The 23421-nt window shown below is 48.5% G+C and overlaps 2 protein-coding genes across 3 annotated transcripts; one reads left to right on the forward strand and one right to left on the reverse strand.

The window, feature by feature from the left end:
• Window positions 1–1804: 1804 nt before the first annotated feature.
• Window positions 1805–16566, forward strand: zmp:0000000926 (ataxin-1-like). 2 transcript variants are annotated; one of them, XM_037478268.2, is made up of 3 exons: window positions 1805–1995; window positions 12782–14511; window positions 14779–16566. In XM_037478268.2, exons 2-3 carry the CDS (start codon window positions 12940–12942, stop codon window positions 15259–15261), a joined length of 2055 nt encoding a protein of 684 aa, XP_037334165.2. In that variant the 5' UTR covers window positions 1805–1995; window positions 12782–12939; the 3' UTR covers window positions 15262–16566. The 2 variants fall into 2 exon arrangements, with proteins under 2 accessions (XP_037334165.2, XP_037334166.2); XM_037478269.2 differs by lacking the exon at window positions 1805–1995 and adding an exon at window positions 9659–10041.
• A 148-nt stretch (window positions 16567–16714) lies between these two features.
• irf10 (interferon regulatory factor 10) lies at window positions 16715–22632 on the reverse strand. Its single transcript, XM_037478340.2, has 8 exons — window positions 22192–22632; window positions 19666–19861; window positions 19427–19500; window positions 19185–19227; window positions 18843–18947; window positions 18333–18719; window positions 18064–18182; window positions 16715–17581 (listed from the first exon to the last, which is right to left on the reverse strand). The coding sequence occupies exons 1-8, from the start codon at window positions 22438–22440 to the stop codon at window positions 17534–17536; spliced, it is 1221 nt and encodes a 406-aa protein (XP_037334237.2). The 5' UTR covers window positions 22441–22632; the 3' UTR covers window positions 16715–17533.
• Window positions 22633–23421: the final 789 nt, after the last annotated feature.

The following is a 23421-nucleotide window of genomic DNA, read 5'->3' on the forward strand; positions in this document are numbered from 1 at the left end:
ATACCAAGGCGTTCAGCCAGCAGAGTGCCTAATGATCACAAGAGCAAAGAACACACACACACACACGCGCGCGCGCACGCACACGTTCACACACACTCGCACACACCATGTGATCTCTTGATTAGTGCTGTAGTCACACCCTCCCACTCCTTCTGGTTGTTTGATCACAATCTCCCTCCTCCTCCTCGGCTCCAGTCAAACTGAAACTTTCAGAATGATAATGCTTGCTTGACATTAAATCAGTGATGACCTTTGTGGAAGCAAAGAATAAATGTTTATGGGTGTTTGGTGGAAAACAAAAACAAATCTTTTTAAGCGTAAAATGACAGCGTTTAAGATCAAATAAAAAGAAGTGAATCTATGCTGCAAATATGGGTTTGAATGTAACAAATATCCATATATCTATCCATCTGAGGATGCTTGTCAATCATAGGAATAAAAGAAGGGATATTTTTTATTATATTTTTATTGGATGTAACTTTTAGTATTCAAACAAGTGCGAGCACTTTATCTGTCTGATGCGCCGCTGAATATCTCAGTTGAAAGTTCCTCACTTGAATTTATCAATGTTTAAAATGGCCGACAGCAACAACAAAAAAAACATAGCAAATATAAAAGTAACACATGAATGAGGATAATTGCTTGATCCAGTGGGCAGGACTGCGATCGCTGCAGGTCACGGAATCCAAACTACCTTTGCACTTTGACCTGTAGAGAGATCCCAGCCACGCAAGAGGCTCATGACCTCTTGCGTGGTCTTGGCCTGGCCTGGCTTGGCCTGGACATGAGTCGACTGCTTTGCTCATGATGACAGAGGGAAAAACAATAGTGAAAGCACTGGCGCCCAGGTGTGGCGTCAAAGTCAGTATTTGTTGAACCAGAAACTGAGATATCAATAACACGACTGGATTTGATTCTACTCTAATGAACATAAACTACTGTAAAGGCGAAACTGTTCAGAAAGGTAATGCCAGGTCATTTGTGATGGGAACTGATGCAGCACAGTAGGAAGAGCACATGACATATTGCTAGACACACACACACACACACATAGGACATTCCCATACCTCGAGTGGTTTCACAATAAAATGTGCTTTGTGGTTTTTTACGTTTGAGAGAAAAGCACATGATGCCGCAGCACGCAGATCGTGACCAAGTGATTACGAATAAAAGAGAAGTGGCTCCTTATGACTGCGATCATCAAACCTCCGACCAGCTGGTGTTACGCTTCACTTGCAGCGGCACGTCAGCGCTTTCTCACGCTGCTGCGTCTGTCCCCCCTCACCTACGACCTACCAACGGGGAGGGGGGGGGGGGGCCCTGAGGTGTGCTGCAGCAAATAGCACGAGCCCGCGGGCCGGTTCCATTCCGCAGCTCGAGGGAGGTTAATGAGTGAAGCCGCCGGGCCACCGGCCAAACATGAGCAGCAATGCTAAGGCTGCCACAATGAGCCTGACTGTATTACCACTGAGCTCTGTCTAATTATACACTCCCAGGGAGAGCGAGAGGGAGGGGGGGGGGGGGGGGGGAGGGAGGGAGGCATATTAGGCAGGGGAAAGAAAAAAAGTTATCAAGTGTCGGCGTTTGTCAGAGAGACTTACTCAGAGGGATGAGTGCAGATTGAAGTTGTAAAGGGTGAGATAGAAGGTGTGTTTGTGCGTGTGTGTGTGTGTGTGTGTGTGTGCGTGTTAGAGCGGTGGCGGGAGAGGAGGAGGGAGGGAGGGAGGGAGGGCATTGGAGAGATCGAGCGAGCCGGGGAGAGAGAGAGAGAGAGAGAGAGCGGCACTCGCAGGGAGAGAGAGAGAGAGAGAGAGAGAGAGCGCGAGAGAGAGAGCTGAGAGGCGTTTAGAGAGTGAGAAGGAGGAGAGAAGCAGGAATAGGATGAGGGAAGTGGAGGCTGAGCAGCAGAGAGGAAGAAGACTGAAAACTGGATATTCCTACGTGCCTGCTGCCTACCGGTCCAATGAGTAAACTCTCTGCTACGCACCCGGCGAGGTATGTGACCACACCGCTTCCCCCGGGCCTAAGTGTGTCTGTGTGTCTGTGTGTGTGTGTGAGAGAGAGAGCGAGGGAGAGAAAGAGAGAGAGAGAGAGAGGCAGTGCAGGTGTGTTGGCAACTCTGAATGAACACATTGAGCTGTGTGCGTTTAAATGCTCTGAGGGAACCGGTTCAGGAGTGTCTGTCATTGGCCCACCCAGAGAGTGAGCTCTGTTAATGACAGGGAGCAAAAATACGTCTGAGATGTGTGTGTGTGTGTGTGTGTGAGTGAGTGAATGAGCGTGTACCTCTCATGTAAATCGGCTCCAGTGTGTGGGAGTGTTTGTGCGTGTGGAAGGGCATAATAGAGAGCGTTTGAACAAGAGGCAGAGTGTGACAGATCCACAGTCAAAGGAGTGTGTGTGAGGAAGAAGCAGAAAGAGAGAGAGAGAGAGAGAGAGAGGTGGAGGTTCATCACTCAGCATGACAGCAGATCAGGACTTTCAGAATTAGAGCAGTGGGCTTAAATAGCCCTGGTCCAGAGATAGCCGGGGGCCCTGGAGGAGCCCGCTTAAACTGGGAGGAACAGATACGAGATTGGTGAGGGGTGGGGGGGGTCATTTTGGAAAGAAGTGCAAAATGAGGTATGAGGACAGAGGGGGGGGGGGGGTGCAGATGTCGGTGGCAGGGCACTGTACAGTTTGGGGAATAGGCGGGTGTGCACCGGGCCTCTGTGAGCGACCCTCGCCATCACAACTTCGCACCACGTGGTCAAACGACTCAACTGGTCTCAGCTGGGTCGGCCTCTGTCCTCCCGCCGCAGCGATGGGCTGCATCCATAAGAGCACTTCACGGGTTACAGGTTTCCTGTACAGGGCTACAGACGTCTTTCAGACGCACAACATTTGTCCCCGCCGACTTTAATTCACTTATTACAATTACGAGGACGACCTGCGGCAGTGTGCAGGAAGTCCTATGTCACTTAGAGAGATTGCTTCAAGGAAAAACCCTCCTTTTGAGCTCAAGTGTTTTTACACGTGACTTCGTGTGCTAAAGGAGCAATTTCACCTTGATTTGGAGGACGCACTGTGTGGTGTAAGGCCGACAATTTGTGCCAAGGTAAGGCTGTGGTTGTACTCAGGTGTCTTCAAGCTCTTCAAGCCCAGATCTTTATCAGAGGTTACGTGTGATGCGTGCACGTTGGCCTTGAGGCTCTGGCGCCGTGGAAGCGCCCTCGCCAACGTGGGTATTTTTCCACCCACATCTCGTGGGACACAGAAATACAACCCCGTGTTCTCCCCCATCCCGTGTTTTCTTAGAGTACCGTCGCCCCCTTGAAGAGCAGAAGGGGCTCGTGGGAGAAGGTTGAGTGGCTGCTGGCCCTTTAAGAGGTCTATTTTTACAGGGGCACACTCATGCATGGCGCACACAGAGAATATATCTGCTGCGGCTCGCTTCTTTGACTCCACACATCACATCCTGCGAGGACCAAAACCTCGTGACCATGTGGCCGGATCAGCGTGGACGCTTAGTGTGTTATTTTTTTTATTTTTTATTTTTGCACTTTACAAAATCAACAAGGGAAAAAAAAAAAAAAAAACGTGACTGTAAGTGTGCAGAAACATATCTGGAGACACACATGGGTTTATTGGGTCTGAGAATTAAAAGCGAGGTCAAGGCCAACGTATACTTTTTAGCAAAACACAAACCCATGATATAAATGTAAAATGATCGATGTTAAAAGCAGAAGCCGTGCTACTGTTTAGTTTGGGAGTGTATTTCTATAGAGACACAGACGAATATTTAGGGATAAATCCATTTGGGGGAATTACTGTTGTTTTATTATTACTTTAAGGGTGTTTTTTACCTGTTTTCCCCACAGCCAAATTACCTAATCTTTTACCCGGCAACCCCCCCCCCCCCCCCCCCCCACCCCTCCATTGTTGAAAAGAATCTAGCGATCGACGTTTTGCCAAACCGTGACGATCGACGTGCCAAACGTGACGCCTGTAAGCAAACCGGTTGGCCTCCTCCTCCTCCTCCTCCGCCTCCTCTTGAGAGGGATTCCTGAAGCTTGTTCAGCCCTCGGACCAATGGTGTTTCTTCAAAAGTTTCCTCAACACAAGCTCAAACAGGGAAATCACTGAATCCAGCATCAGCCCCTTTACAGCGAGTCTCTCTCTCAAGTCTAAAAGTGATGATGAGTGGGAGCCGGCAATAATAGTCACCCCTTGTGCAAGCTGCGCAACAAATGTGCCAACATTCCCACTTACTTGTTTTGATATGCAGAATGTTATGAAGGAAATCTGAAAACATACATGCCCCCATCTTACAAACACATAATACACTTAGTTTACCAACACCCACGCACTCCCTCGAAAGACACCAAAAGAAATGTGCACATTTCAGAACATTTTCACACAAACACAAAGCCTTGCACTTAAAGGTGTGCGCACGGTGCGGCACACGCCCACGTGGAAAACACAACTTATACATCCTCGATATCTGGACCTGAAATAATCTTCTCCTTACGCAATCTGTACGTTATATAATGCCTGGTCTGTCATTATCACAGTGCTCCTCTACACCCTGCTGTGCCTCTCCACCTACAGCCCCACACAGACGGGCAGGCACGCACACACACACACACACAGACGCGCACACACACACGCATGCACACTGCACCTAGCGTCGACAGTCATACACTCTAGCACCCTCACCCACGTCGAGTGTGTGCTCTCAAAGCCATGAGTGAAAGGGAAAGACAGAGTGGGAGTCGGGGGGGGGGGGGGGGGCTGAAAGTGAAAGAGACAGAGGGAGATCTTCAAGAGTGAAGTGTACATTCAGGCAGCAACTAGACATCTGCACATGGACTGTTGTTGAGGCCATGTGATTTGTGCCCCCCCTCCAACCTGTTTGATGCCTCGTGACCCCGTGTACCCTCGGTGTGGTTTATCGCTCTCTTCTCCTTTTTGTTCTTCTTCTGCTTCTGCTTCTGGCTCACCAGAGGTGCAGGAGGGGTGATGGATAAACCCCCCTCTGCTGTCACTCAAAGCCCAACCTGCTGTACGACCGTGTCATATCCTCTCGTAGGACCGCAGGGGGGGGGTCGAGTTCGGCAAGGTTTCCAGAGTCCGTGCTGCCGTGACACAAGCATCGCACTGTACTTCTCCTTCTTCTTCGTCAATTTATGCGGAAAGTGAAGCTCACGCATCATCAATATGACCACGGTAATTCGGGAAACGGTAGAGCAGTGCAACGCCGTTGACAGGATCCCTCCGCCGTTGTCCAAATATGGTCGGTCGATTCTGTTCGCCATGAAACAAGACAGACAAACTCCAAGGTGGCGTTGACCAAAAATGAGTCAACTCGAGGCTCCCGAAAATGGCAGTCCACAAGCGGCCACATCTTCTGGTCACTCTGTTGGGTCTCCTCGTCAGTCGAGTGGACCTTTCATATGGTGCATCTACGTTCAAAAGTAATTTGTGAAGATGTGTGTGTGTGTGTGTGGAATGCGGACTGTTTTCTGTCCGCATTCCCCGTTTTCTGATCCCGGCGGATCAGGTCGCTTGTGCAGACGGACCCGGCATGCACGGACACAATGCGACAGATTGCAAAGAATGGGCTTTGCAAGTGTAACATCTGAGACATCCTGTAGCCTACAGCATCGATACTGTCCTGAAAGCCCGTCCTAAGGTCGCGTATTCACTTCCCTGCCCTTGCTTCTGCTGCCTCGAAGTCAACAAAACATCTTTCTCTAATTGAATTTGACTCCTTTAAGCGCTTGGTTTTCATTAGCAGAGACTATCAAATAGCGCTAAAGGTTACCTCTCATGTGGGACTCTCCCTGTTTTCATTTCGAAAACCAAGCGCTGAACCCACTCAATCCTATTTCAATGCCATCTGTGGCACCCTCTACAGCAAACAGCACAAGTCCCGCGGCGCTGGGTAAACAAGTACGTGGCCGGGAGGGAGAAGCGTCAGCGGTGTAAAGCGGCGCGGCCTTGAATGCCTGTTGGTGATAAAGATGATCCAGACAGCATCTACAAAGCCGGTCTAGACAGAGCCGGTGAAAAGGAGCGCCGCTCGAAGCTTCAGACAAGAGGCCTGCTCTCGAGAGCCATCATAGAACTTCTCTCTCTCTCTCTCTCTCTCTCTCTCGTCTTCCATCCCGCCTCAATTTTAAGCCACTGATCCCGTAGCGTGAGACTACTACTCGCACAAGGCGCTGTGCGTTTGGCTCATCCTGTCACGAACTAGCGAGAGGGAGCGTCGCCGGGTTTGTGTTGTGTTTAGGCTTTTTTTTGTACTTCTTCGTGCATTGGATGCCCACAGATTGAAACCCGAGGCATCTCTTTGTGGTTTGTAGGTGTAGCCAGTGCAAAACGCCGCAGAGGAGATTTGAGAGAGGGGAAAAGAGCACAAATGAAACTCCTCATCAGCAGACACTTAAATGTCAATGAATGACAACAACAAGCAACCCGCCTTAGTAAATGTCACCCACGAGGTTTGCACACTACCTGTCAACTGTTTCCACTTGCTCCCATCTGACCTCGGGCGCACACACGCGGCTTGTTGCACGTGTTTGTGTGTGAAGAAGAAGAGAGACACTGAAGCAGTGTGGTCAGAGGAAGAGTTTTTTTATTTTTTATTATTATTATTATTATTCTTTTTCTGCTGACTGGCTGACCTGCGTGCAATTAGTCTAGTCATATTTTTAACTGATATTGCGTAAAAGCCAGCTTAGGAGCCATAGCTGCCCTATTTATACCCAAGGGGCTAACGGCCTGTACCACTTCACAGGGGGATTTCCTCCCAGAAACCACACTAAGCCTCCCTTAGCCCGCACCAGTTGGGATTCACGGGGATTATCCCGGGCAATACGTTACAGCCGTCATCCTCTCACTGCATCACTCATTCTGTGCTACTCTCCTCCAATCCACTCTGCTCCAGCAGTGTGTAGCATACTCTATACACCACACCGGGACGGTGTTTATTTTTGCTGCTCTGAAGAGACACACACACACACACACACTGTTGATCTTGTATGCTTTGTCAAAAGGCAAAGTGAGCTCCTCTTTTCATGACTGTGCACATTTGTGGGAAGAGTGACTGTGAGGTTGCAGTGTTTGCATGGAAGAGCTTGCGGGCTCCTCCCGTTGAAGAAGAATGGACCCGGGGGGGGGGGTGGCCTGGCGCTTTGCCCAGCGAGCCACCGGCCCGTATCACGCCTGTCCTCTTAGCCCGACTTAGCCCCGCTCCTGGAGGAGTAAGCCACCACACACGGCTAGTAGTACTCCCCTCCTCCCCTCGCCACTCCAACTATCCAACTACGCCCCCCCCCCCATGACCCCCCCCCTCTTTTCGGATCCGTTACATTCAGCAACAAATTTCTGCTGCATCAGACGTCCGTCATAGATTCCCGGCTCGGGGATGAAACACGATCAGACGTCCCATACGAGGCCACGCGGGAAGAAAACAAGTTCAATGCGTTTTAACTCCAATGAAAGGAGCAGAAGTTGAGAAGGTTGTCCCATGTGTCCCATGTTTGAATGCAATCAAGGAGACAATGTCAAACCTAACCTAACAACTTTGACCCCTTTTCGCTACTTGACACTTCCAACGCTTTGGTCTGCTAGGTGACTCATGTGACCTTTCTTGTCTAAGCCCGACCGTGTGTGTGTGTGTGTGTGTGTGTGTGTGCGTGTGTGTGTGTGTCACAGAGAGAGGGGAAGTTGTGCACATCCATGATTGACAGCACAGTAGGACTGATTTGATGCTCGTGTTGATCAGTGTGTGGGTTCAGTACGCTAAATATTAAAGCCTATGTGCATAAGTAGCACAACAGTCATTTCTATATCTGTATATTTTAGCAAACAGTCATCTCACTATGACTGTATTGTATTGTATTGTGACTGAAATGTATATTGAACCCGGATATAATTTAAACAAAATGATTGGCACAAAAGGCTGACTATTCTATTTGTTTTACTACACCATTATTTCCTATTCAAGAAACGTTGTGTATTTGCTAAATAATATATATATATATATATATATTTATAGTATGATTTCTCACCATATGTTTTAATATATTGGTTATATTTAGTTATATTTGTTATCTTCTCTGCATTTTGGAAATTTAAATTTGAAATTCCAACTTACTTTAAGTGTAATTGGTTAAATATACTCATGTTATTGTGGCAACTTTTTTGATGCGGCCAACTTTTAAATGAATTATCAAAATTGTTTAATCTAAAATATATTATGAAAACTGAAGAAGAAAACAGCCTTAAATGTCCTGTTTGTAAACCAGCTTTTTCGATTGTTAGCCTTTTGTGTCTTTTCATTTATACATTTATGTACAGTTTTTAAGATGTTTTATTGTGTAATTCATTTATAGCCTGACAAATAATATTAGAATAAATTAGAGTAGTTTTCCATTCAGCATCACATTGTGGATAGTACTTTTTTTTTTGTTCTCCCACTATGGTATAATCAAAATGCAAAACAATCCAAAACAACAAAAAAGAAGGAATCCGTAGTCTCTAATTGTGATACTTGTAATAAACCCACACAGACGCAGCGAATGCCACAGCAGACACGCATCGCTTATGCCCACACAACCTCAGAGCACAGCATTTAACAAACAGCATTCACTTCAAATGAAAAGTAATCTTCTCCTAAATGTCACGGGAGACTTTCTGGGCATTGTCACCTCACCGAGAACGTTTCCACAGCTCTGTTGAGGTTCGCCAAGTTGAGACAAGGTCAACCTCCCCGGTCCCAAACGCCGCTGGATACGTGCGTGGCTCCTGCTCTGTTTCTTCTGTGTTTTCAAGGTGACGTTTCATGAATTGCTCACAGAAAAAATAGAATAATAATAATATTGCTCCATATTATTTACCACAAGTAATTATTAAATTGCCTCATTAAATCGTATCGCTCCCCGAGCTCCAATTTAGGTTTCCTCTTATCTATTGTGTTTCTAAGGACTGCGGTTTGCCCTCGTTCCCGAACAGAGTTGCATTTCCAGCTCTGTGTCGTCTGTTGCGCTTTCCCAAAACCCGACGGCCTTTCTGGCCTTCTGCCGCCCCGCCCTCACCGCCAAGGCCCGCCGACGCGCTCTGCTCCACACGAGGCGGAACGTTCCGTGAGTGTGAAATCGAATTAATTCACAAAAGCTCTTTTAGCAACAAGTTTAGTCACAAAAGTGCTTTGATGAGAACAAAGGACGCAAATTCAGACGAAAGAAGTTTTATTGTGTTTGTGTGTGTGCGTGTGTGTGCTTGATGAATGTGAGGTTTGGTTTTGAGTCAGAGGCAGCCAAAGTCTGAGAGTGTGTGTGTAGGATGATGAGCCTCCTAGCCCAATCTCTCCCTCTCCTTCTTGTGGCAACACGTCTTCACAAACACAGATAAACAACTCGTCGATTTGATCCTCTTTGATTTGTTGAATTTAACAGGTCAGAGCAAACCTTTCAGACAGTGCAGAGGCAGCATATAGCCCATCTATGCCGCCGGTATACAATCTGTACCTGCTGCATCCTTGACTGTTTCTATGTGTACATTTGTGTGTGAAATGTGTGTGTGTGTGTGTGTGTGTGTGTGTGTGTGTGTGTGTGTGTGCGTTTGTATCCCTCACAGTGATTAAAGCAAGTGGGCGGCAGCAGCAACTGGTCTGCCTGTGTGGCTCTGCATAGCAGACATCTTTCTCGCTGCTAGATATTACTCATTTCCTCAGCCCTTCGCACACACACACACACACACACACAGACACACACACACTTCAGTCAGTCACATACGCGACCGATAGCAGCTCTCAGTTCTTTCCTTCGGTTTGTGGGGCTGGCTGGTGTTATATCATGCATGCAGAGATCAGAGGCAGCGTGTAGCTGGAGGCTGCACATTTCCCCGGGTGTTGTGACTTGTGTGGCGGTGCTGTTTGAGGAGCAGCGTAGCACAGCGAGGAGCTGAGGGAGTGGGGCCGACCCCGCTGGGAGGACTGGAATATGAATGACTTGCCGGGACTGGGACCAGGTCTGCTCAGCCTGCGCACCAAAGGTCAGTGTTGAAATTACAGCAGTCACAGCAACACGCTGCAGAAACACCACCTTCTGTAACTGCGCCTTTGCATTAAAGAAAAAAAACACCAACTCTGAGCTGTCACAAAAGCTGTTTTGTTTGATAGCAAAACAGGAAGAAGAAATTGCAATTTTATGCAATTCTGCTTTTTTTGTGTTGCTTTGCAGTCGTGAGTACGTGGTGCGTTTGAAAGTTCCCGAGAAATGCATGCAAAGAAATGGCGGGATGAGCCGGAGCCGGTTGACAGTTACTTGAGAGAAAGTTGAAGAATTTAAGCATTTTACTTACATTTTTGTTAAAACCCGTTTTAACGGTGTACTGCATTTACGTCATAACTACTAAATTACATTAATCAAAAATCCTGATGGGAATTTCCTCGGAAGGAGGTTGGAAGCACTGAGACAGATTTTTATTTAAATGCGCCGTAGCTCCAGCCGAAGACATCTGCACAGTGTAGGAGGATTCTGTTCCGAGACACTTCACTGCAAACTCCTCCACACGCACAATTGTGTTCTTGGTTTTCTTCTACTTTATACTTATACTTCTACTTTTATATTAGGTCTTTCTTGACAGGATTTTTCTTTTGGGCTGTTGACATGACGAGGGTATCTTTTTGCGGACGAATACCGAAACTAGATATTTGTTGTGAGAGATTAGATTTCTCGACAAGTTAGTGTGCCGCCAAAGAAGCAGAGTAGAGTTGTCGAGTGAAGGTGTGATCAAGAGCTTTAGTGTATTCTGTTGAACGGGAACAAAAAAGATTTTGTGAATTATTTTAGTGCCCTTATTTTTATTAATTGATTAAATAGATTTTAGATTATTAGGTTGTTGTCTTTTTCTTCTCTATTTAGTCCAGCAGGTACTGACAATTTTCTCTTATGATTATTATCCGGTTCTCACATTGAATACAATGATAAGAGCATCAAAATTCATTGATGAAAATCCTAATATTCTTGGATGAATACTGACACGTATGGGTTGTGAAGGGAATGATTTCCGCCGGTTGGTGCCGTCCGAGGACATTTCATCTCGAGAGAAGCAATTTTTGCTGAACCGCGGAGGTCAACGGTTGTTGTCAGCCCACGTAAGGCCGCGTTATCTTTCAGCTCAACTGAAAAGACATATCACACTGGATATGGTTTTACATCACAACAACAGACGTTTTATTTTTTATTTTAATCCATCACAACCATCTCCCACGTTCTCCTTCACCACACCGTCATGTGATTGTCTGGGACAATTAACTCCCCTCCTCCCGTCACCCGTTTGCAGTTTTCCACTCAGATGCACAAACAGCTTGCTCCACTCCAACACTTATTCTGTTTTTGGAACAAGTCACTTGATGAGCAACAGTTTACCCGCCTCTCCATGGAGTATCCCCATCTAACCTCTCTAACAGAGTGTGTGTGTGTGTGTGTGTGTGTGTGTGTGTGTGTGTGTGTGTGTGTGTGTGTGTGTGTGGAAACAGTTGCCATGGCGACGACAGTGCAGCGGATGGTGAGACGGCAGGGAGTTGGTAGGCTGTCGAGACAGACTTGCGGGTGAGTGCGGGGCAGAGTGGCAGCATGGCGCTGTGGTGTCGAAGCAGTGGCGGCGAAAGAGGAGGAGGAGGAGGAGGAGGAGGAGGAGGAGGAGGTGGTGGTGGTGGTGGTGATTGTGTTGGTGTTGGTGGTGTTGGTGGTGGTGGTGGTGGTGGCGGAGGGAACAGCTGGGCTGGCGGCTCGTTTGAAACGTTTGGGGAAGAATAAGTGGAGCACCCCCGCACTTCTCACTGACGGCAAAATCTCTGACACGTTTGAGGACTTAAACACAAACACACACACAGAGACCTAAACAAATAAACACTTTCACACGTATACATTCTCGCGGGGAGAAAAAGAAAAGAACAATTACACACGCACACAAAACATGCCACACGTAGACGCGCACACACACAGACAATCACACACATTTCCACACACCCCTGCTGTGACACATAATTATTATGCAAAGACACATATCCTGTATCCACAACAACTGGTGGTAATATCAACAGTGTCTCTGTCAGCTTTTGAGTGGGTGGTGACCAGCTTTGCCTTTCACAGGGGGGAGTGAGTGCAGCCGCCCGGAGGGAGGGTTTGTGTGTCTGCTGCTCTCTGCGTTCCACGTTGTAGTAAGCTCGTATAGAATATACAGAGAACACCCGCGGGTGTTGTGGGGGTGGTTCATGAAAGTGGCACAGAAAACGTACCTGCATATTCTAATCATCCCCCCGAGAGTCAGAGATGAAAACTCTCTTGCTGTGAGCGCTCTGTGCGTGTTTCTGAGTGTGTGTGTGTGTGTGTGTGCGTGTGTGCGTCTGTGTGTGCGTCTGTGTGTGCGTGTGCACGTACTGCACTGCCCCTGAACTTCATTGGCTGCGAGATATATTTTTAGTCCACATGTGGGAGTGATGTGTTTGAATGAAACGAGTAAGTCGGGTAGTTTCAGTCCAACCACAGTGCACAGAAGGTAATGACTACCTAGTGGCACCCTTCAGAAAGCGTTAGGAACCTTTTCAAAGTACGGCGTGCGAGGGAGTCACTGGCTGATTGCTCGCCATCTGTCTGATGCAGCTCAATGTCAGATTGATAGCTGAGTCTGATCTGCAGCTGAAGGCAGGACCTGACTTTTTTCCCTACGTCCATACTGAATCACTCTTCCCCTGTTCCCGTCCTCTCCCCTCTCTTCCGTTCTCCAGGTGAGTCGTGGTTCAGCACAACGGACTCAACAGTGATCAGACAGTGATGCTGCGTCTCCGCCTTCCCCTCTGCCTGCGCCCCTCGTTCTCCCGTGAGGCCCATGTGACTTAGCCTAAACCCACACACAGGGGGCCCCCCAGTGCTGCTGAGCCCACCCATGAATCCCAGCCCCGACCGCGGCAAAGAGTGCCTCCCTCCCAAGAAGAGGGAGTCTCGGCAAGGATCGGTGGGACACCACATCCCTCTGGACGAGTTTAAACCCCCCGTGCCGCTCCGAAGCCGGTCCAGCGGAGGAGGAGTGGAGGGAGGCAGGGAGGCCAGTGACCGAGCTCTGCTAAACCCTAACCCCCATCTCCTGCATACTCCTCCACCCCTTCCTGCTCCAGCACCAGGTCTCCCCCTGCCCCTCCCATGGCACCTGAGCTACTCCCCCTCTGTCTCTCTCCCGCTTTTCCCAGGGCAGGTCAGCGAGAGGAGGGGCTCAGGGTCTCCCGGCTGGAGAGATGATCCTCTCTCCTCACCCCTGCCCCACCACTCTAGGTGGCTTAGAGGAGAAGGACCCCTCTCCTTGCCACCTTCTCCATCTTCCTCCTCCGCATCGTCCTTCAAGACTCCCTTCCCGGCCGATTCTCGAGACATATGGTCCTACATCAACAGTGGCCGACGGGACAACAGCTCCTCTCCTCTCTTCTCCCCATCGTACTTGTATAACCACCACTCTCTCTACCCTCAAGATCCAAGCTTTGTTGAGCCCCGACACAGATACCTGGGCAAGAGGCCCAACGGCCTGGATGGGCCAGGCAGCCGGACTGCCTCGACCTCCAGGCCTCTGCTCACAGGAGACTATGGGAACGACAGCAGCAGAGCCAGGCTGGACATCAGTGCACACAGCTCCCATACCAACGGTGGACGGCGCCCGCAGGAGGATCCAACATCCTGTGTCCATACTGGAGGGCCATTTTTGTCAGACTATCAAGCTCAGGAAGGCTCTGAGCCACATTCCTCACTGCAGGACAGACATTTGCAGGGGATGGTAAAGGCCAGCTTACTCTCCACCAGTCCCCATCCTCTCGGGCCTGTCTCCAGGGCAGGTAGAGGGGGACTGTTGGACACCCTCGGAGTCCCACCAGCTGAAGCGCAGATCTACTACTCCTTGGGGCCAGTGTGCCAACCCTGCCCTCAGGTCCAGGCCTACCCACTCTACAGCCCCTCAGGAACTGCTCTGTACAACCTGCACAGGGAGCCCGGACTCAGGCAGCCCCATTTAAGGAACTCACCCAAATCACCACTGGGTCTACCTAACAACCATGACAGGTCGCAAAGAGACCGGGACAGAGACCAAGAAATGGACAGAGAAAGACTGAGAGGTAAGGACAATGAGAAGCAACTACGACACGACAAAGACCAAGAACGAGACATTGAGCGGGAGAGACGACGGGACAGAGAAAGAGACAGAGAGAGGGAGCTTTCTCCCTCCCATCTTCACACCTCACCCCCGGCCCTTCACCCTCCCCAAGCGCTCCTACCTCACTTCACCAAGGGTTCTCTAATCGAGTTGGCCAGCGGTCGTCTGAAGCGGGTGGAGGAGCTGCGGACCGAGGACTTCCTGAGGAGCGCAGATACCTCCCCAGAGTTCCACCTCAGCACCTGCACTGTGCTGCTGATTTCCCCCAGCGGCGCACAAGGCTTCAGCCACCTGCAGGTCCACCTCACAGACCGCAACACTCAGGTCAGCTTTCTCTCTCGATATTCGCTTTACAACTTGAGTGGCAGGCATTATCGCAAAATCAGAAATAATTTATTTAATACCTGCGTGATAAGGACAAGTGTTGAAGCGAATCGGTCACACTTTAAGCTCCAGATGCCCTCAGGCTGAAACAACGGGTCCACTCAAGACCCACATTTTAACAGACCAAAGTGAGATTGTTGTAAAAATAATTGAAATCCATGAGAGACCTCTTGGTTGAGTGTGTAACATCTTTGTGGTTTTGTTTAGGAGTTACTGAAGGTCTTGGTGGAGTATCCGTTCTTTGTGCAGGACCGGGGCTGGTCATCTTGCTGCCCCCAGAGAACCACTCTGCTGTACGGTCTGACCTGCCGCCAGCTCGTTGAGGGGGACGTCTGCCTGGCTCTCACCCCCACGCCCCCTGCAACCCGCACCCAAACCCCCCGGACACACACGCGCACCGGCCCAAGGGCCCACCGCGCGCAACTCCACCCCTCCAGGGCTGCAGGACAATCCGGTAGCTCGCACAGGGAGGAGATGCCGCCTCCGCCTCCTCCTCCCCCTCTTCCTCACCACCCACCTCCTACTGTGCCGGCTCCTCCTCAACGTGCCCCGGCTGTAGAGCCTCCCGCCCGAGAGCGGCCGCGTCCACGCAAGCGGCGCTGGTCTGCCCCGGATACCTTGCACTCAACCGGAACTGATGAAGGCCTCCTGGATTTACCTCATGGCTACAAGCTAGCAAAGCGGCAGTAGAGTCTTGGAAATGCATACGCATTCATGAATATTAACGCACGCACAAACACACGCGAGCACATACACACCCTTGTTGTCTCTGGTGCACCCACCAAGACAAACAACAAGGAGACCTCAAAGTAGGGTTGCAGGGAAGTAAAAATAAAAGTTAAAAAAAAATAGTAGAGGCAAGTTACGGGTGTCCAAACTGCTGCCCAAAATATTAACCTTGTCCATCCTAGTCTGGTCCTAGATGTATCCTCCTTTCCTTCCCCTTCCCTTCCTTTCCTTTCCTTTCCTCAACCTTACTAAGAGCAGCCCTGAGAGGAGCAACCGCTGAAGGACCTCGAGATGGCTCCTCACAGACACACACCGAAGACATTTAGTGAGACAATCAAGCACTCGTCTGTGGTCACTGTTTTTGTAATGGTTGTCCCACCCACCTACTTACTGACAGTGTTTTCTGCAGGGTATCGATTTTCAATCAGTGTTATGAAAGAAACGCTATTGAAGAAGCGCAGAATGAACAAAAGTTGACTATATATATATATATATATATATTACATTACAGATGTTATATACAGTAAATATGCTAAACCGATTTAATGCAATCTCTGTCAATTTTGCAATGCATTTCTTGTTTTCTTTTCTTGCTTCTGAGCCGAGGTCGACATGTCGGTCTGAGCGGGCAAGGTGAATGTACGAGCAACTCTTCGCCTTTCTTTTCCTTTTTATTATCATCGCTGGGAGTCACTTGAAACAATTGATTGTTCGTCAAGGCATTGGCCTCCAATATGTTCTTAACATTATCTCTGAGAAAGGGAGAACACTAATGAAAAACTGCGTAACAGACAATCCCCCCCCACCCCCCCCCACCCCCCCACACAGACGGGTCTGTGCCACATCACCTTGACATTCATGGTGTTTTTCCATTAAAAACTGAATGATGGAAAGAGTGAAAAGTCAGCGTGGCTGAGGAGTAATGGTGCTAATAACACGTTGGAACATGATGCTTTGTGAATACTCTTGACCCCCATGTACTGCACGCTTCTGTTCCCATCTAATTTTTTACGTACTGTATTTGTTTGAAGGCAGGGAAAATGATGAAAGTATTTTAAATTCAAATACGGGTATCTCCTCTGATTCAGCACACAATCTCACTTTAGTTTTGTTTTTTTCTTTTTGTATTTTATTTTCAAAAAGAAAACTTTACCTGTTGATTTTTCTTTTTAAATGTTATAGCTACAAAAATGTATATTTTTAAAAAATTGTGAAACTGTCATGATGTTCGCTAGAAATAAAGGAAAAAAAGCTTTATAGATTTAATTCGATGTGTGAACTTATTATCTATAAAGCACTATTCACTCAGCGTACACCTCTACTTTAGAAGTACACATTACGACATATACCATACAAAATAAAAAATATATAACGTAATTCATTATCATACATTATTTAATGTATTATATTGGAAATGATAGCCACATTGTGCCAATGAAGCAGCTTTCAATACTCACTTAACAGCATCTGACACTTTCACTGAATGGTGTTAATAGATTTCTATTATTGGATTAGAGGTTGTTGTTCAAATCCCTCCATCCGCCCTGGAAAAACCCGCCATAATTGCAGATGGTTTTGGTTGGTGCAGTTATTGCGTTAGAGTTGTTAGTTGGTGTTAAATGCCAAACAAAAAAACACAAGGATAAAATAAATAAACTGGCAGATGGAGCCCAAAAAGAGTGCCGAGAATGAAAAGATGTCAGTTAAGCAGGTCTTGAATTTACACTAAAAGATATATATTTGAATTGAATGAAAGTAAAAGGAGTGATTGGACACAAGATTTCCAGTGTTTTGTAGTATACAGAAGTATCCCATTCATGAGGAGTGTATTAAAATTGAACGTGTCCCAAATGGAACAACTCCGATAAAGCCACCAAGCATGAAGTGGTTCGATCAGATTTTTTTGTTTTATTGGGTTAAAAAATAATTGTGCTGAAATTGATCCAATCCAGCAATGAAAAAGCGATTTAATGTACAAAAGAAATCCCTTTATATATTCGCAAAAAGGCCAACACTAGCATTGTTTCTTCATCGTGCATGCATTTCTGCTAGTGGTACTCCGTATTGTTTGCTCGGCTCTAGTATCTCATGGAGGAGGAATTAACTCCAGTAAATCCTCTTGTATATTGTCCGCGGCGGCCCAGGTGCAGGGAAGCTGCCCCTCTGCTACATCTTCTACCCCTCTGCTTTGGGGGTGAGAATCGTCGTCGTCGTCCTCCTCCTCCTCCTCCTCTCACTGGTTGAACCTCTGCAGCAGCTCCACTGCAAACAAGGGCACCACCTGGCCAGCAGGACACAGCGTGGTAGAACGTCAGTGTGTGCACGAGGACCTCTGCTGGTGTGTAGGAAGTACTACAGCTTTGATTCACGCAGACAGGGAGAAGTGGAAAGCGTTAAACTAAAGATGAGGGTGCACCGACCTTGTTTCATTCCCGACACCCGGACTTCGACGTTCTACTTATGTAGATTTGTTTTAAATGAATGGACTTAATGCCTAACTGAATGGAATAATGGTAATAGTAATCTTTTGATAATAATAATGGTATCCAGCTATTAGAATCAGATCGATATCTCTCAACAGCATTACAGAAAGTAAGAAAAATCTAAACCCTGATGAAGAAAAACTGGGTTTGAAGTTGAAAATATTCTGAAAAGATTTAACAGAAACTCTTAATTTTGAATCCTGGCCATCATCTCTACAGCCCAAATCTGCACAAATGCTTTCAAGGTAAATATGCAGGAGGGAAAATGGAAAATGTCCACCTGGGCCATGATCAGCTTCCTGCTTTTAGGCACGTTGGGGTCTGGGTACTCCTCTCCGAAGCAGAGCTCGATCTCATAAGAAGGCGTGGGTCCCCTCCCCTGAAAACACCTCCGCACCTCTGAACACAAAAGCAGCGCAGCAGTAACGTGAGCAATAAAGTCTCCCAAACAGTCCGCCTCTCTTCGAGTAAATCCCCATTTTTTTGTTCCAGCTGGATTCACGCGACCGACCCGTGCCCCGGGTTCGAGGCGCCCTGCGGTGACCTTACCGTCCAGGAAGGCGGGCACGTCGAGCAGTTTGCAGGTCTTCTCCCGCTCCAGCTTGTTGGGCCGGTCGGCGTGTCGGGCCGCGGGGCCGCTCCAGTACACCCTGCCTTGGCAGAAGCGCTTGATGAACACCCCGTCCGGCGCCACCCACAGCAGCACGCCCCTCTCCAGGTGACACAGGAGACGGTCCATGGCCTCGGCCATCCACGAGGGCAGGGCAGCGGCGCCCGGCGAGGGGAAGCAGAGCTGCTGGGCGTCGCAGGGCCCGTAGATCCGCTCGTTCCCCACGGGGACGCCGCCCTGCAGGATGAAGCAGCCGTCCGGGCTGCTGGTGGTCACCTTCATCACCCGCCGTCCCTGGTACAACAACCGCACCTGCATGCGGAGGTCTGCATACACACACACACACACACACACACACACACACACACACACACACACAAAATACAACTGGTGGTTCGACAGGTCGCGCGGCGCCCGTTGAGTTTGCTTTCACTGCTCGGCGAGCTTACCTGATATGGCGAGGGCGGGGCTGAGCAAGGTTGTTCTAGCGGGGCTCCGGTTTAGAGTTCTTCTTGCTGTGAGCTCACAGTACATGTGCTCCCTCATCAGATCATCTGAAGCAGAATAGAGACACCCTTCCGTCAGAACTTCATCCACACTGAACGGCTCACATGCAAAAGGGGCGTCGCCCCGCTGGGTTAATAACTGATCACTTCTTTCTCATTGGCTCGTGGAGGTATTCAGACCGGGACGGTGACCCCTCCGACGACTTGATCCTTTGATTTCTTGTGCTTTTGATCCCTCCGTCAACATGGGAAAGAATGGGACCAGTTTTTGTGTGGGGGACTCACCCGGCAATGGTTCTACTTCTTCACTCTTCAAAGGAATTGATTCCTTTCGACAAAGAAACAACAACAAAAACACAATTAGGTTCAAACAGCGTGGAAGTGGTGATTCGGATACCAGTACATCCATTTACATAATTAAAAGACAAAAGACAAGCCAATTTGAGCAGAAGATACTGGGATGGTTCTAATGGTTCTCTCAGCATTAAGTCACGTTTGCGGCTGGACGGCATGTCGTTTTAACTCACCTGTTGGTCCACAGCAGCCGGGCTCCTCTGAGAACTTTGAGCGTGGATCGCCTGATCTTTGCGCTCAGGAGACTCTGAGAAGAGAGCAACAAATGAGAACCTAAATGAGAATGAATAAAAGAAACCCAGAAGAGGCCATTTCATACAAAAAAAAGTAGCTTTCAATTATCTGTCTTGTGATTTGTCTGTTGCTCTCTTTCCGAGACAAGAGGGGCGGCAGCGTTGGTCCTGACCATCACCTGCTGGTGTTGCCGAGCCGTGGTCCTGCTGGATCAGGTAGACTTTATAAGGCTCGGTGATGTCCAGCTGGTTGCGTTCAGGGACCTCCCGGAAGTCCGTGCTCTTGTTGAGTGCACAGCGGAGACGGGTCTTCCACATGGTCGGGTCGGGGGCGTCCCTCCCCTCCCTGTACTTGCCCTTGTACACGGCCCACGCCTGAATGTGAACGTATGAGGTTTAACAAGGAAAAAAAAGCACAGTTAAGCACAGTGTTCGTTTGTCTTCTCGCTATCTAAAGCTCGCCGGCCTCCCGGTGACCAGCGTGAATAATGTCCACGTCCATGCCTCCCACACCGTGGGAATGAAAACGCATTCCGTCACCCCGCATCACGTCAGCGGTGACGGGTCCACGCTGCGGATCATCAGATGTTCCGCCTGTTGTTGTGACAGCTGACGGGACGATTTAAGACTCTTAACGTGACGGCTGGGTTTTCCTTCCCTTGTACACGGCCCACGCCTGGACGTGAACGTGGGAGGTTTTTAGATGATTTTGCATGATCAAATCATTAAAATTTCACAACGGGGGGTCGTGGGCATGGAGAGAGGACTCAGATGCGGAGTTAAAGAAAATAAAAGAAATTTAATAGTCAAAAAGCAAAAACTCAAAATCGCACCAACCAAAAAAGGGCGAGAAGGAGGAAGAAACAATAAAGACAAAAACAGGCACCTGGACTTGAAAACCAACAAAAGACTTACACGTAACAGGGTACTCAGACATTGACAGTTTCAGACATAGACAATCACAGGGGAAGACAGGACAAGGCAGGAAGTGAAGTTACCCAGGGACATAGAGACATGAAACTACAAAACAAAACAGGAAGAAGACCCAAACCGTAACAGAACCTCCCCCTCAAGGACCGAATTCCAGACGGTCCTAAGGGGAGGGCAGAACCAAGGACATAGCAGACAAGGGGAGGGAGGGTGGGGACGCGACACCTATGAGCGGGCTGGTAGGCGGTCAGGCGGCCGAGGAGTCTCCGGGGGTCGACCGGAACGGTGGCCATGTGAGGTCGAAGGTCGGGCGTGGGGTGCTCCGGGGTTCTGCCAGGGCGGCGGCCAGGCGTGGGAGTCCGCGGCTCCGGCGTTGTGGCGTGGGGCGCCGGACTCTGCGGCTCGGAGCGCCGGGCTCTGCAGCTCCGGCGTGGTGGCGTGGGGCGCCGGGCTCTGCGGCTCCGGCTGACCCCAACCCACCTTCAAGGACCGACTTCCAGGCGGTCCCAAGAGGGCGTGAGGGAGGGGTCATGATCGGGACTGGGGACAGGCATTGGGGAGCCGGGACTGGCGTCGGGACTGGGGACGGGGGTCTTGGAGCGGGGGCTGGAGTCGTGGGTCTTAAAGCCGGGGCTGGAGCCGGCGTGGGCCTTTGCGACCCTGCTACTTGGTCGAGGGTGGCACGTAGCTGTGCAGTCAACGTCATGAGACGGTCGACATAGGGGTCGACACCCGGGGAGGGCCGCCAGAAAGGGTTCTGGGGACCCCACTCTGCTGAGTCCTGCATTGGTTGCGACATTCTGTCACAACGGGGGGGTCGTGGACATGGAGGGAGGACTCAGATGCGGAGTTAAAGAAAATAAAAGGACTTTAATAGTCAAAAGGCAAAAACTCAAAATCACTCCAACCAAAAAAGGGCGAGAAGGAGGAGGAAACAATAAAGACAAAAACAGGGACCTGGACTTGAAAACCAACAAAAGACTTACATGGCATGGGGGACTTGACGGGACACGTAACAGGGTACTCAGACATTGACACGCAGACAATCACAGGGGAAGACAGGACAAGGCAGGAAGTGAAGTTACCCAGGTACACAAGAGACATGAAACTACAAACTAAAACAGGAAAAAGACCCAAACCGTGACAATTATTTGACCATTTACGCACATGTTTCAACACTGCCACTATATTTTCTTGCAGCAAGTGAACTGTAAATCGTCTAAGGGAAGCCCTGAAATACCTACTGTTCTTTTGGTGTGAAAGCAAAAAATGAGGTAGAAATCTAATAATTTGAGTGAAAACTGAAAAGTGAAACTGAAAGGACTGATTCAGATGCCTTAAAATGGGGGATGCATTGAAACTAATAATCTTATTTCAATTAACTGAATTATAAAATATTAAATGATCTTTTACAGAATAGTAAGGAAGAATGACATCACATCTGTAACATCTGCTAATTCCTGGACTAGTATCTAAATTATTATGTAACGTAGACTAGAAAACCACCAAGACAGGAAAATCCTGAATACTAAGGATTAAAAAAAGACACTTTGATAGTAAAAAAAACAATGCAGCACAATTACTTACTAATGTGGACCAAGCGGCTCAACATAGTGAGCAATGGGATTATTTTTGCATTTGTAAATGGAGGTTCTTGTATCGGCCTTGGACTTTGGATTCATCCTGGCTTCCTTTTACAGGTGTCAACCGGTGCTCTGGGTTCCGTTTCTTTCCCTTTATGAATCGTAAAAGCAGAACTTGGCATGAGGTCCGACCTTAAACAGAGCCGCGTCCTCCGTCTGCTTGTAGTCCTTCTTGGCTGCGTGCTTCCACGGGATCCGGAACATACTTTTGCGCTCGTCTTCCCAGCACAGACCGTCATATTTGCCGCTCTCTATCTGCGCTACCAGCCACTCTTTCATGCGCATCTTGGCTTCCATCCTCCGGTCAAAAAAAAAACGGGGTCTTACCGCATTAAAAAAAGGGGGAGACGCATGTGAGGAGTGCCTCGACGTTTCCACCATGTGAATAAAAAAATAGCGTTTTTATTTTATTCTGATGCCGCGCAAGCTTCTACAAAAATAGGGTTACTCGAAGTGTTTTGAATAAATATACAGTACTCAACAAAAAATATATATATGTATAAAGAAGCAAATAGACCCTCAACCTTCAACCGGAGTAGGAACTGAAGTTAAATACATTGGAAGTGAAAGCGAAAGCTTTGAGCTTCATACTTTCGGTTTCCTTCTCCTTCCCGAGCTGCTACAGTGAAAGTTAAGTGAATGGCGATAAGGGCAAATAATACATACAGATATAATCATCCTTTTTACTTTACTTTTCCCAGAAGGCACAACGAAGAATTCCTCAAGTTTTTATTGTAATACAACGGTCTTATAATAAAAGAGCAACGCAATACAGGTCGGCATGTTAACCTTTAACCTGCCAGAGGTTATCCTCCAAATGTCAGCATGAGAGCATAAACAACCGACCAAAATGACACACACACACCACACGCTTACACTGAAACCCGCATGTGAAAATGAATGTGGGTAAAGTTTTTTTATTTTTTATTTTGTATCCTCCATGAACTCCTCCCCCTCACATGCCTTGAAGACGTCCTTCAGATACTGAGCAGGCGGACAGTTCAATTCCAGAGTTCGGATCGATAAGAGCTGTATTTTAAATCCAACAGTTCTGGCCGTGTGAGTGGTTTCCCCCCCCCCCCCAGCAGAGGGCGGCGGAGTCACCCCTGCTTTAGTGTGTCCTCGCTGCTGTTTAAACAAAATCATCAGAACGTGTTTTAACGTGGAGGAGGATGCGAACACGTGCAGCTCGCTGTGCAGGAACGTGTTGGAACAGAAACCCTCGACGAAGCCTAGTACGACTATCTAAAAGGCTTCGCGGAAGACAGGAAACACAGAGGCCGCGCGGTACAAAAAAAAAAAAAGACACACATCCACCTCACAGGCGTCGGCCACAAACAGGCGCCAACCAGAGAAAACACA

This window comes from Pungitius pungitius, chromosome 1 (genome assembly GCF_949316345.1).
Source record: "Pungitius pungitius chromosome 1, fPunPun2.1, whole genome shotgun sequence".
Taxonomy (NCBI): Eukaryota; Metazoa; Chordata; class Actinopteri; order Perciformes; family Gasterosteidae; genus Pungitius; species Pungitius pungitius.

Coding starts and splice junctions, on each gene's coding strand:
- zmp:0000000926 (XM_037478268.2), top strand. CDS start 12,940: ATGAATCCCAGCCCCGACCGCGGCAAAGAGTGCCTCCCTCCCAAGAAG. Junction 14,512..14,778: donor TCACAGACCGCAACACTCAG/GTCAGCTTTCTC, acceptor GGTTTTGTTTAG/GAGTTACTGAAGGTCTTGGT.
- irf10 (XM_037478340.2), bottom strand. CDS start 22,440: ATGGTGGAAACGTCGAGGCACTCCTCACATGCGTCTCCCCCTTTTTTT. Junction 18,720..18,842: donor CCCCGCCCTCGCCATATCAG/GTAAGCTCGCCG, acceptor GTGTGTATGCAG/ACCTCCGCATGCAGGTGCGG. Junction 17,582..18,063: donor GGAAGCTGATCATGGCCCAG/GTGGACATTTTC, acceptor CCTGCTGGCCAG/GTGGTGCCCTTGTTTGCAGT.